The 12,994-nt window shown below is 60.1% G+C and overlaps 1 protein-coding gene across 2 annotated transcripts in view; it reads right to left on the bottom strand.

Moving 5' to 3' along the window:
* GRAMD2A (GRAM domain containing 2A) overlaps positions 1-12,994 on the bottom strand; it is a 28,731-nt gene that overhangs the window by 3,554 nt on the left and 12,183 nt on the right. Inside the window, exons 3-10 of one of the 2 annotated variants that reach the window (XM_067305723.1) lie at positions 10,074-10,146; positions 9,808-9,911; positions 8,571-8,669; positions 6,912-6,983; positions 5,132-5,194; positions 1,522-1,678; positions 608-707; positions 111-218 (exon numbers count right to left, since the gene is read on the bottom strand). In XM_067305723.1, the coding sequence (XP_067161824.1) occupies positions 111-218; positions 608-707; positions 1,522-1,678; positions 5,132-5,194; positions 6,912-6,983; positions 8,571-8,669; positions 9,808-9,911; positions 10,074-10,146 (776 nt within the window). Of the gene's footprint in view, positions 1-106; positions 219-607; positions 708-1,521; positions 1,679-5,131; positions 5,195-6,911; positions 6,984-8,570; positions 8,670-9,807; positions 9,912-10,073; positions 10,147-12,994 lie in introns of those variants that run through there. The other variant, XM_067305724.1, reaches the window with a different exon arrangement.

The raw sequence follows: 12,994 nt of genomic DNA, 5'->3' as shown, positions 1-12,994 counted from the left end.
TTGTCATTTGGGGCCTCTGCTTTTTGTGCAGTTCGCCCTCCTGGGAGACGGCCTGACCCGAAACATCCCTGCAGGCAGCAGGGTTCACGCGGACGCAGAGAGGCCCTTACCTTCTGTGCCCACGGGAGAGGTAGTCCCGATTCAGAGAGCAGAGCTGCTGCTCCAGACGGAAGATGCGAAACGCCAGGTACGAAGACGACACGACCAGGAGGCAGATCCTGGGAGCAAGGCAACAAGCACAAGCGGTCAGAGATGACAGCTGAGGCCAGCTCTCCCCGTGACGGCAGAAATCTGGCCACACTGGCCCTCCCCAGCTTCCTCATCCTCCCTGGGCTGCAGCCCCAACGCTGCTTCCAGAACTGCTTCCTTTGCAGGGGGACTCTAGTCTGCTCCCATCCCCCTGTACTACGGCCAGAGAAGTGATGGGCATAGCCCTGCCCTCCTCCTCCTCCTCTTCCATGCTCCCAGCTCCAAAAGATGTCTGTCCCACATCTGCCATGGCTGGAGAGCTGCTGATGGCCAACGGCGTTCAATCTGCACTGGGAGGGCTGGGCCAGCCAACCTCCCCCAGGCACCTCGAAGCCCACGGCCCCTTCAGCACACTTACAGCACGATGAAGATCTTCAGGAGTTGGTAGTCGGAGGGTCTCAGCTCCGCCACGCAGCTCTGCTCCCCCTCCAGCTCCTCCTCCGTGTTTATTGCACTTTCTGAAACATAACCCGAGGGCCGACGAGTCAACGCAGGAACGTGGCCACGTGGGCTCAGCACCTCTACACACGGGACAGCCGGAACGGAGACCTGCAGGTATGCTCGGCAGACGTTTCCGCTCCTCCTGTGCCCAGCGCATAGCGACCCAGGGCCTTCCTTGAAGGGGATTCCCATCGGGAAGAGCAGCTCTGCTTGACAGCCCGCTGGAGCTGCCCCTTTGCGCTACAGAGGGCATCCAGCCCTTCCCTGGCAGCCCGCACAGGCGAAGGAGCCATGTGCTCTGTGGAAGGCTTTGATTGCACAAACTTCATACAGCGTCTGCAGTAAAATCCTGGGAATTTGCTCAGACTAGCGGGATGTTTCCCTGATGGGGGCATGGGGCACCCTGATGGGTCCCTTCCAACTACAAGAGGCAAATACTCCTCCTGCCCGGGGCTATCGCTGCCTCCGTTCAGACCATCTTTGCCTCCGCCACCCGCCCGCGGGCCCAGGCCTGCCCGGGTGCTAGGGGCGCGCGCCGAGGGCTCGGACACCCGCACGGCTTTAGCTCAGGGGCCTGGGCGCCGAGCAGGCAGCTGGGGAGCCCCATCCCACTCCTGGGGACTGTCACTGGCCCCTTGCTAGGGAGCTCCTGCGCCTCAGCTCCACTCGCCCGCAAGGCCGAGACCTTCGTCCTTCACTGAGGATCAGCGAGCGCGTATTTAAGACGGGTTATCCCATAAGAAGCCCCGTGTTAGGGCAGGGCACAAGCGAAGCAGCCAGCGCGGTCTGCACCCGCGGCCGCTTGCGCAGGGGAGGGAGCGCGGCCTTCACCTGAGACCAAGGGCTCCTCCGAGGTAAAGGAGCTCTCCTTGGCGCCGAGGCTGCTGACGGATGTCCGGTGGATGCACTGGTAGTCCGCATCCGGGAGCGACAGCGAGAGCGACGCAGGCGACACCTTCCTCCACTTCCCCTCGGGGACGATCACCTCCTGCGGGCAGCACCCCGGGTTAGCAGCCCCCCGCGGCGCGGGGCACGCAGGCGCTCGGGAGCGCTCCCGGGCCGTCCCGCTCCGAGGCGGCTCCCCGACGCGGTGCCAAGCCCGTCACGCTGGCCCCGGCTCTGCATTTTTCTCTTTAAAAAGAGTCTGAGGGCTGAAAAGTTTGACGTGCTGCCCAGTACAGCCAGTTAAGTGGTTAATTACCTTCGTTTCGTTCTCCGCGTTGCAAACCGAGCTTTCGCGAGCCAAGCGCGCCCGCCAGACCTCACGGTGCGCCCACCGCTCCAGCCTAGCCGCGCTCCGCAGCTCCGGAAAGAGGCAGTCATTTCATAAATATTTTGACAGAAAAATTATATATACCCTGCACAGCTTATCCCAAGCTCACTAGAAAACCGCTCCCAGCCAAAGCTGGAGGCTCTGCCAAGAGATGTGCTTTGGTTGAAATCAAACGGCTTGTCCCCTTCATCTACCACCCCAGCGTGGAGCTAGCGTTTCTAGCAACACAACCGCAATCGAGCCAGGAGCAGGAGGATGAAGAGGCTCAGACACGTCACCTCCAGGTCTCTTGCAACTGCTGCCATCTGCCCAGCTAGAAACCTCCCAAATGTCCAGGTAGGTCACAGGGGGCTCCAGCATAAGTGTCACCTCTGACTCCTCTTGCTGTCACCAGCCTTCATCTCTCTTACAAGGGCCTCCAGCAGCCTCCTGCATGGACCAGGACCAGCTCACAGGCACAGCAAGGCCACTGGTCCACAAAGGACGTCCCGCTTCTAACCTCCGGCACCCGGCGCATGGGGTCACTGGCCTGTGAGGGATGTCCTGCTCATCACCTTCTGCAGCCAGAGCGGTGCACAGGGCCACCAGCCCACAAGGTATGTCCCGCTCGTCACCTCCTGCAACCTCCCCGGGATCCAGGGGCAGGCGAGACCACGCGGGGCTGCTCCCGCGCCCCAGCAAGAGGGGACCCTGGCGTCACCCACCGCCCGCGCTGCTCCGCTGCGGCCCCGGCCCCGCAGGAGGCGGCCGTGCCCACGTGCCGGCAGCTGGGCGCAGGGTGCCCTGCCAAGGAGACGGTCGCTGCTGAAAAAACAGAGGCCTGACGCCGGGGACAAGGCCCAGGGGGGCCCCACGTCCCCAGCTCACACCCCCGACTGCTCCTGCCTCCTTCCCAGGCGCTCACTGAAGAGCTGGGAGCTCCCTCCCGGTTGCTCTCTACGCTGGTGCGGGCAGGACCCCCCCAAACCCACACTGCCTCTTCCTTCATCCCTCCCCCAGCTCAACGCACCGCCCAAATACAAAACCAGGTGGGATTTGCACTAGGGGATTTCGGGCTTGGCAAATCCCCCCAAAACCAAGCGGGCCCAGGAGGAAGCAGAGGCCCGTGGCCGTTGTTACATCTCCCCCGTCCAAGCCGCGTAGCTCCGCGCACAGCCTCAGTGACCGCCCGGGCGGCTCGTGCTGCGCGGCTCACCCGGCCGGAGCCGGCGCAGCGTTCCCTCTCGCGGCCCAGGAACCGCGGGGTGCTTGCCAGCTCGCCGGGCAAGCGGCCAGACAGACAGTCAGCTGCGGGGGAACGAAGACGGACTGGAAAACAACTCCCGGGATAAAGGGCCACTACCGGCGCAGTTGCCTACGAGCTACAGGAGCCGCCGGAGGAATGCGCGCGGTGGAGAAGGCCTCTGCGGAGCAGCGCGAGACACCAGGGCAGCCTGGTGACGGGGGCAAAGGGGCGCGCAGCGAAAGCCTGATGCTGCCCCGATCCGTGGCTCGCGCGCGGACAGATGGACACGGCTGGGTTGCTCCCACCGGCTGCGTCCTGAACACTAACGGGATGGTCCCCGTCACAGGGGAGCAGCGTTTGGGATGTGTTTGGGGGGGGGGTGACCTGGCCCTGTGCCGCAGGGATGGGCGCTGAGCTGTGGCAGCCACCCCCCGACTGCCTCTGCTGAGAGGAACCCCAAGGAAAACGCACGAGGACTCTGCTCCTGCCGTGCCTGCAGAAGCAGCCCATGACTAGGTAACACCAGGCGTCAAGAGAACAGCAGAGGAGACGCCACCGCAGCCCATCGGGGCAATCAGACCCTATCTCAGCCCAGCCCTGGCACTGGGATGTTTTGGAGCTCACAGAAACATCACCGATGCCAGCGGTGGAGATGCTTTATCTGACTGCCTGTGCCTTTTCCCTGCCACCAACATGCTCTTCCTTGGGATCCCACATGGGAAGCCAAGGTGATCTTCGCTGGAGACACTGCAGGAGCCCTTTCTCCAGTACTAAGTTACTTTTTAAATCATCACAACTAGCTAACGCAGGACAGGCAGCGCCGAGAGATCAGCACATTTCGGCCGGCCGTAGCCAACACAAGCTTTTCTAGGTCACGGCATTACACCCGTGGCCCCATAATTGCTCACGTCACAGGGAGAAAGTGAACATTTCCAGCTAGAGAAGCTTTCTCACCCCAGCTGACCACTGCGCAGAGGACGCTAGACACTACTCTACTCCTGTTTGCAAATAAGGAAGCTCAGTCAACTGAAGCCTGCCTGAGGACACGTTTTCCACCCCTTTGCCCTCCACCCTCCCTGTAGTTACGGCCCCTCACGCCGCCGCAGAGACCCAGCCTTTCAGAGCTGGCGCTACGGCGTTGCAGGCTGCCGTAACGAAGCGCTTGCCAGTCAAGCTGTAAACGCCGGGGCGCTCGCACAACGCCTCCAAAGCCACGAGGAGCGCAGCCGTCAACATAACGCCAGCGTGGGACCAGCATAACACCAGCGGCGGTGCTACAACATTTCTATAGATACTCGACACTTCCAGCTAGCAAGCAAGAGAGGATCTTTTGAGCGTGATCTCTCTGAGAATCAGCCTGAGCAGAGAGAAACACATACTTTCCTTGCTCTCTCTCTCTCTCTCTCTCTTTTTTAAATAATTCAATCACATTTCCAATGTATTCTCTGTGTTTACAGCTCTGGGAACTTTATCAGATTTGGAGACCGCAGCCAGTCAGAGCCGAGAAGAAGCCTTTTGAACATCAGTCAGAAGTTCTCCTTTCTATAAACAAACCGCAGAGGCTGGCTGCCTCCATCGATGGCTCGCGCTCAACTGTGGACTTTCCAAATCATCCTCTTGACCCTTCTATTAAGGCTGTTGCTGCCAAGTCACGACAGACTGTGTAAACAGATCCCATAGGACAAGCTAAAAAGTTGTTTGCCGCAGCTTTACGCAACCTTTCTTAGTAGCCAGCAAACGCTGGTGAGGGACTGGAGGACCTGCTCATCACTACGCATTGCTGCCGGCCACTTCTGCGCGCGAGGGGAAAGTGTTTCACCCACCAATGGCTCAAACGGATGTTTCCCTGCCCGCAGCACGAGTGCTCGTCCCTTCACAGCCCTCATCCATCCCACAGCACTGCAGGCCCCTCCAGAGCTCCCCAATATAAGCCTGACTCTTACCAGCGACACTGCATCGGGTTCCTCCGTAAATTCTTTCAAGCTCAAACTCTTCTTACTCGAAACCTGGAGGGGAGAAAGAAACAGATGTTACCAACTCATCTTCACCGATCCTTTCCCCCCTTGCCCCTCTTCCTACTTCAGCCCTAGTTACAAAACTCAGTTTTCAGTCACTGCTGAGAAGTCTCATGCTTGGGGAAATCAAAGTGGATTCCCTGCAGCCACCGACACGGATAGGTGCTAAGGAAGGCCACAACAGAACAACCTGCAAAATGTTTCTTTACTGGCAAACGAGTATTGGCCATTTGAGAAGTGTTTGTGGAACCAACCAGCTCTTTAGGGCAGAGCTATTGGGTCCCACCCGGGCTGGTGATGGGACCGCGTCACCCCAAACGCTCCCCTGACATCCCAACACACCCAGGAAGCACCCTTTCGGCAGGAGAACAGCACCCACACGCCCATGTGCTTCAAAGGCATGGAAAAAAAAAAAAAAAAGTCCTGGCAATCCTCATCTCCAGCTCAAGAACTAATGGATTTCTTCCCCCTTCAGGCTTCATAATTATAATTTTTTACTTTGTATCATTTTTCCCCAAACTTTAGAAGATCTGAGGAAAAGTCAGTGATGTGCATACTGGCAGAACTAGTATTACTACCAGATTATAAATAATGCATACACACACCCTAGGAGAGAACAGAAACTCTGCTGGGCCCTGCCTAGTTCATCCGTGACCCAGAAAACGTCACGAGCGGCTCGCTGCATGGGACAGGACGCCTACGTGGCACATGAACGACAGCGGATGGGCTCAGCTCTGTCCCTGCCAGGACGCTGAGAACAAGCCTGGTCTCCACGCTGTGATGTTCAAGAGCACGTCACAAATTGATGGAAACAGCCACTGTCATTTTGAGGTACAAACTCAGCTCAGGGACAGTGGGATGGACGCCACAAGGGAGTCTTCAAATCTCAAGTGCTGCCGAGGGACTAAAAAGGCCCATCTGGGCAATGTGTTCGATCGAAGGATCATGGTGCGTCCTCTGAAACGCTGCCTCCCATCAGACAGCACGTGGCATTCATGGGGAGGACGTGTGGCTTAACACCAGCTCAGGCAGGGATTAGCCCTTTGCTCCTCCTCATACTGCAAAATGTCAACCTCAGGGTGCTGACAGGAGACTTTCCCAAAGGCAAAGCAGCCAGAGCATCTCACCTTCAAAGGACATCGCCAACGCTAGCTACTAAAACCCTGCGCTCGTAGTGCTGCCCTGGTTTTGGAGAGAGGAGAAGCAGATGCAGAGCAAGGGAGTCGCTTGCCAAGGGGGACAGTGCAAACCAGGAGACACAGGGGCTGGTGAGCACCCAGCAGTGTTAGGAGGTGCTACTATTCCCAGCAGGCATCCCCAGGCACGTCTCCTTCCCCCTCTCCCTGTCCCAGATCCTTGCTGTGGAGTGACAACCCCTCTGAGATCTGAGGGCGGTAAGGACGGTCGCTAACACAAGGACACCGGGAGGAGGGAGCCAGCCTGGTTTGCACGTCATCCCACGTGGTGGCAGGGAGGAAGATGCCAGCAAAGCAGCAGAGACATGGAAAAGTGCCCCGTGACATGAGCCTCTGCCACCCTCCTGCAGAGGGGACCAGAGGCGCCTTTGGGGGTAGTCCAAAGCCTTCGTATTGAAGGAGAAAAACCCCGCTCCTTGAGACACAGCCCCAGGGGCAAGCGCCGAGCGGTGGGGCTGTCGAAATGCTGGCAGACTCAGAGAGGGCACAAGCCAAGACAGAGTAAAGGGTACCTGTAGGTGTGTGCAGACTCTCCTCAGCACGTCGTACACGCTGTCCCGGGAGATCAGGGACACAAAAATGTACTGCAAAAGAGAGAGAAGCTGCTGTGAGAGATTTTTCCTGCTCAATCCGTCCTGCTGCACAGGAGGGGATGGTGTCCACCAGTTCAGCCCCTGGCAGACAGGGGCACCAACCCATGAGTTGCCCTGGAGCATCTTTTTAGGGAAGAGCCCAGCACGATAGAAAGCGCTGGTGAGGCTCTGTTAGCCAGCTGGGTTCAGAGTGAGAGGAAGATCCCCCGGCCCAGGGGACCAGGAAGACACAGATGATGTTGAACATGACCAACAGCAGCTTGGCTTAATGGTCTGATGCAGCAGTACGACTTCTGCTCCCAGGGGGCTTCGCTGGAGGGCCAGTGTCCCGACGGCAGCGGACAGGCAGAGACGTCCTGCCCTTGAATCTCCCGCCCTTTGGGAGCTGCGTCCCCTCCATCCTCCCCGCAGACATCTCCCTGCTGAGTTTCCAAGTTGCTATTTTTTGAAGCAGGCTGAAGCACGGACCAGATTTTTTGGGGCCACTTTTGTTTTAGCTGCTGTCCCTGCAGGGCCTCCCATGCTCAGCTGAGCGTCTGCTGGCTCCAAGCGGGACGGTGCGGAGGAGAACGGGGGCGAGAGCAACCAAAAGCATCCTACAGGCTACGATTTGGCCTGAGGGGAGACAGAAGCAGCGCTCGCCCCGTCCGCTGCGCAGGGTCCGCGTGACGTGCAAAGAGGCCTTGCAGCCAGAACGGCTGGAAAAGGGAGATCATCTCAGTCCTGCGTTCTGCCACCCCCTGCTAAAATCCCGTACGTATATTCAGCTCCTGCCACCCTCCCTGGGAGAGGACAGCTAGCTGCGTACTGCCTTGAGCTCGACTTTGTCGGTCGCTCGCAGTAACGCGGCAGCCTTGGCAGGCAGGGAGCTTGGGAGCACCAAACAGGAATACGTCAGCACATTTCAGCAGGCAACAACCAACGCGTTTTAAAGTTCAGCCGCAGCTCTGAGTGCGGCCTATTAACCAAACTTTCAGCCAGCTTGGGTTGAATTTTGGCCCAGAGCTCATCCCTCCTTGGGTTTAAGGAGTTTAAAGGGTTCGTTGGAGCCTGGCAGGGATTTGCCAGGCTCTGCCGAGTCTCGCTTGGGGTTTGCTTCAGCCAGAAACAAAGTGAAATTCAGAAACAAAAGCAAAGCTGCAGTGTTTGCCCTGGCCAGCCGCCAGCCCAGAGAGCTCCGCTCGCTTCCTGAAGAGCCTGCGGTTTCAGCTGGGGATGGGAATATCTGCGTTCCCGGGCTCCAGGCACTGCGCAGTTACCGCAGACGACTCAGAACGGCTTCCGAGGGCTGGCCCAGAGCCGCCGCAGCGAGCCCCTCGCAAGGGCGCGCGGAGGGAGATCCCCGCGGGGAGGGCTGCGAGGCCGCGGCTCGCGGCGTGCCCCGGGTGCCCGGGGCGGCGAGAAGGGCCGCGCGTGCGGTTTTGCGTACGCCTAGGAGAGAGAGGCAGCTCGGCAGCGAGACTAGCAGAAACGCCCGCGCTGTCTGGCGCTGCCGCAGCCCGCGGGCGCCGGGGCTCAGACTGACGCCCGCCGGGAGCACGGCGGCGGCTGCAGGGGCAGGACACCGAGAGGCTTTACCTTTCTGCTGGCGTTGGTGGTGATAGCCAGCCCATTCGGCAGCAGCCGGGCCGTCTTGTGCTTTTTTATGAGCTGAACGGAGACCACGGGGATGACAACCTGGAAAGCAAAGCACACGGTCAGAGTTGGGCACGTCGGTGACAAGCTGCAGAGCCCAGTTGGGTCCCTGGCGCGGGGCCGCGTTGCTGAGCTCCAGGTCACCGGTGCCTAGGGAGGATCACGAGCCCAGCCGGCCCACGCCACGCGCGGACAAAGCATCTTGCACAGCGCAGGGCTCGATCGGACCCTGCCCTGGAACATACGCGAACGACGAGGCCAGACCAAGACTACTGACCTCAGGGTGTTGGCTCACATGCGCGTTTTCTTTTGCAACGCGGAAATTTAACGCGCATCAGGTAGAAGTGTAACTGCACACCAAACATAACAGTAACACAGGGACTTAGCATTTCCCAGAGACAGCTTTGCTTTCGTTAAAGGTCACAGTGCCCCCTACGTTAATCTCAGCTTGGAGTTAGTTTCTACTTGATCAAAACAGTGAGGACACAGGGAAACCATCATCCAACACAAACACAGCGAGCCTCTGTAAAACCCGCTGAGAGACACACACCAAGTTTCTGCGAGCAAGGCCACGGTTAAAAGTAAGGCAGGATGTAGTTTATGGCAGAATAACTTCACTGAAGCACGATTAGCTTTGGAAGTGACACGCTGTACTTCCATCAGATATTTGTTTAAAGCTGCTGATATAAATAATTCAGCTCTTCAGCCCAGTTTTGAAGGAAGTCATTCCTCCTGAAGATCCCCGTCAGCCACAACATTAACTGGAAAACGTCAGATTGTAGGTCAAGCAGAAAAGCCGGGAGAGATTCAAATCTCCTCTAGAATCCTCCCGAAACCTTTGATCTTCCTTCAAACACCGTTGTGGCTTGTACGAGGTTTTGCATTTTAGGGAATTTTAAAGCAAACCGATATTTGTTTTCCCGAGGCAGATCCTGCAGGTTACCGGAGGAAGGGACGCAGCTGCGCTCCCCTCCTGCTCAACGCAAAGCAGCCCTCCTCTCGCACCGCGCACACCACGTTTTGACAGCTCTTTTGGTGGTGCCTGTACCCGGAGAAGGACAAGCAGGCTGCAGCGATAGCCTGGGTCAAGCAACCTCGTGGGACGGAGGCGGTGGATGCGTGGGGAGGGCTGCTCCTGCAGAAAGCTAACCCTGCGCCCCAGGCCGAGGCGCCGCGTTACCTTGATGTCCTTCCCGAAGAGGTTCGCGTAGAAGCAGAGCCAGTTGGGGGAGATGTAAAGCCTTCCCTGGATGAGGATGTCCCTCTGGAGCGCGCAGGAGCAAACTGTAACACAGAGCAGCAAGGCTGCGTGACAAAACCCCCCTGGCCCAGAGGCACGCGCCGTTCGCCCACGCACCCGCTCCGCGGCGGCACGGCACTCCCGTCCTCCGTCCATCCGCCCGCCCAGGGATGCGGCAGCGAGGCCGCTCTCGCCGCGCCGCTCACCTTTCAGCACGCTCTCCTCCGTCGGGATGTCCTTGAAGAGCTTGTGGTACTGGGAGTTGTACTTGCTAGCGGCCTGGAAAGGGAGCAGAGGCAGAGCAAGCAAAGTTACGCCACGACCTTGCTGATACGGAGACCGATAGAGGCCCCGGCGCAAAAGCTCCCTGGGACGGGGGGGACTCGCATCAGCAAGGTCCCCCGCACCCGGGGGACGGGAGCAGCACCCCGAAACTGCAGAGACAAGGGGCTGCGGAGGGTCTCTAGCAGCACGGCGAGCACCATGCCTCCCTCCCCCCCGCCCGCGCCAGCACTTCCACTAATATCTAAGGTTTATCCGGAGGAGACGCCTGAGCCGCTGCCGGGATTCGGTTTTGCAGCGGGCTGAGCAGAGAGCAATTATTTTGCCCCACGGCTCCTCTCCTCTTCCACGCGCTCTTGCCTTACGCGGGGCAAGGCGACGACGCTTGCTTCGCGCCCCTCGCGCTGCGCCATCCGCCTCTTTCTATTCCCGGTGCCTCTCCGGAGCGGCGGGCGCCGGCGCACGGAGGTGGCAGGCCCCCCTCCGCCTGCACAGCGGTTCACACCTTGCTGCAGCAGTTCAACAATTCTAAATATAAGTTAAATACATGGAAGTAGTTCAACGCTTTGCATTAAATTCCCCCGATTAGAGAGTCTGCCAAGGCGGCGCGAGCAGCTTTGTAGATCAGGATCTCAGCAGATCTTCTAAATATCAGTTCAGCCCCGCCGGGGCAGAGCCCTGGTCAACCAGCGCTGTCCAGCAGGCGAGCTCGGAGCCCCTCGCGCTCGGCCGAGCGCAGGGCGATCGAGGCGGACCAGGCAGGCGAGCCCGCGCTGCAGGATCTGCCCGGGACGCGGCCCGGCTCGGGGTGCGCAGGAGACGCTTCGTCCGACGGCAACGCGGCCTGGCGAAGGGGCGCGGGAGAGGATTCCCGCCCCAGACCGAGGGAACGCTTCCACCGCGTCGGGGCTTGCCGGAGGCGCGCTCGCAGCACGGGTGTCCCACGCGGTGCTCGCGGCCGTCACCCGAAATCCGAGGGAAATAATCCAAGGGATCAGGCGCCTTCCCAGGACACGGACGGGACCGGCAGAGCACAAAGGGCGCGGGGCAGCGAGGCGCGTTTGCAGGCAGCACCGCAGGCAGAGCCCTACTGCCCACGGCGACAAGGTCACCTTAACCCCGCACACCCGGTCACCGGAGGAGCTGGGCCTTAAGAGGATCAGGGCTGAGCATCACCTGGGGCTGGCTTAGCTCGGCACCCCCCTGGAGAGACGCGAGGCTGCTGGAGGGAGTGTCTCAGGGCTTTTGGGGGGAGTCAAGGGGGACCACGGCCCTGCCTCCAAGCCACCCCCCGGGCTGCCTTCCCCAGGTCGGGAAACATCCCCAAACCAGTTGCCATCTCTCGCTGCCTCCTGAGCACCGCCAAGCTCGGGAGAAGCCCCCAGCTGCCTGGCAGCCTGCCGGACGTTCGCGACCCTCCCAGATGCCTCTGAACAATCCGCAAAATATTTTGCTAAATATATCTCCTGCCTCCACTTCAACCGCCACCGCTTCAGAGCTGCGGAACGAGGGGTGTCCTTGGCCGGCCGTGGGAGCAGAGCTGCGATCCCCGGCGGCCCTGGGAGGGCAGCGCCCACGGCTGCTGGAAGGAGAGGAGAAATCCCGGCGCCCTTGGCGGCCGGGCCCGGGCAGGAACGTGCCTGCTCCCTGCCAAGCCCAGAGCCCTACTGGAGCGTGAAAGCCAGCTCGGAAGTAGGACAGGCCATTTGTTCTCTTGAGAAACCCCCGAGCGAGGCCAAAGGAGGGTTTGATTCCCAACAAGGCCAAGCTTATTTCAGGAAGAGGAAAAAAATGTATCCAGGCCCTCAAAAGGGATTAGGAGCGGGCGGGGGCGGCTCTTCCATCCGGCTCCACGCTGCAAGCTGGGTCGCGAGCCAAGGCCGATCCCAGCCGGCCGGTGCCAGTTCACGGCAGGGCCAGGCTGCACCCTCTTGGCGTGGGGGGAGAGGAATTTCTCCCTCGTCTCACCCCCTTCCCGGGGCCGCCCACCCTTCCCACCCGCCCAGGCACCACCCGCAGCACATTACCGCCTGCCGTCACCTCGGCCGGCGATCGACGGGCCACGCGAGCCGCGGGCACGGCGCGGCAGGGCCCCAAGGCGACGGGGGCCGGGAAAGGGCCGGCCACATTGCTTCTGGGGGCCGTCGGGCAAGGGCTGGCTCTAACTCTGGACGCAACCCATCTTTTGTCATGTTAAAGAGCTCTTTTGGCTTCTGCAAGGAGGACGCGCATCCCGCAGAGCGCTGGTGTCAAGCATCCCCGCTTACATCCCGCAGCCGATGCCCTGAGCAATGTTCGCAGCAGCCTCGCTCGGGTTAACTTTATCCTTCCGCGTGGTCCCACGGCCGGCTGCAGGGGAAGGTGGAAGGCATGTGATCGCAGCCGGCCTGGCTCCTCTTCGCAGGCTGCTGCCCTGCTCCAGCTGTCTGGCTAATTGCACCGCAGCTCTGGATTAGCCGAGATTTTTTTTTGCCTGCGTCATGCGACAAGCCGGCGCGGGTGTTGCATCGCCCTCTCCACCGCGCCAGTCACCAGCTTAAAGTTGCTGTAAGAAGGGGAGCAAGGAGACGTTCAGGGAGGAGCTGCAGGTACCCGGAGCATCTCTCTGCCCTTGTCCTTCCTGAGCCGGCCGGAAATCTTCCTGTACACAACCCGCTGCTGCCTCTCTTCTGTGCTGGAGCCTCGCGGGCAAGCTGGGAAGGGCGACGAGAGGTGCCCGGTGCGCCCCAGAGCCCTCCCACGGTGCTGCTTTGCGGTGACCCGGCTCCATTTGCCGGTCAGATCTCGGGGCTTGGCCGGGAGCTCTGAATTGTTCTCGTCGCAGTAAAACCCAAGCAGGAGAGGT

The sequence above is a fragment of the Apteryx mantelli genome, chromosome 15, assembly GCF_036417845.1.
Source record: "Apteryx mantelli isolate bAptMan1 chromosome 15, bAptMan1.hap1, whole genome shotgun sequence".
In the NCBI taxonomy this organism is placed as follows: Eukaryota; Metazoa; Chordata; class Aves; order Apterygiformes; family Apterygidae; genus Apteryx; species Apteryx mantelli.
Note: the sequence above shows the minus strand (reverse complement) of the source record. Positions and strands in the feature narration are given on the sequence as shown.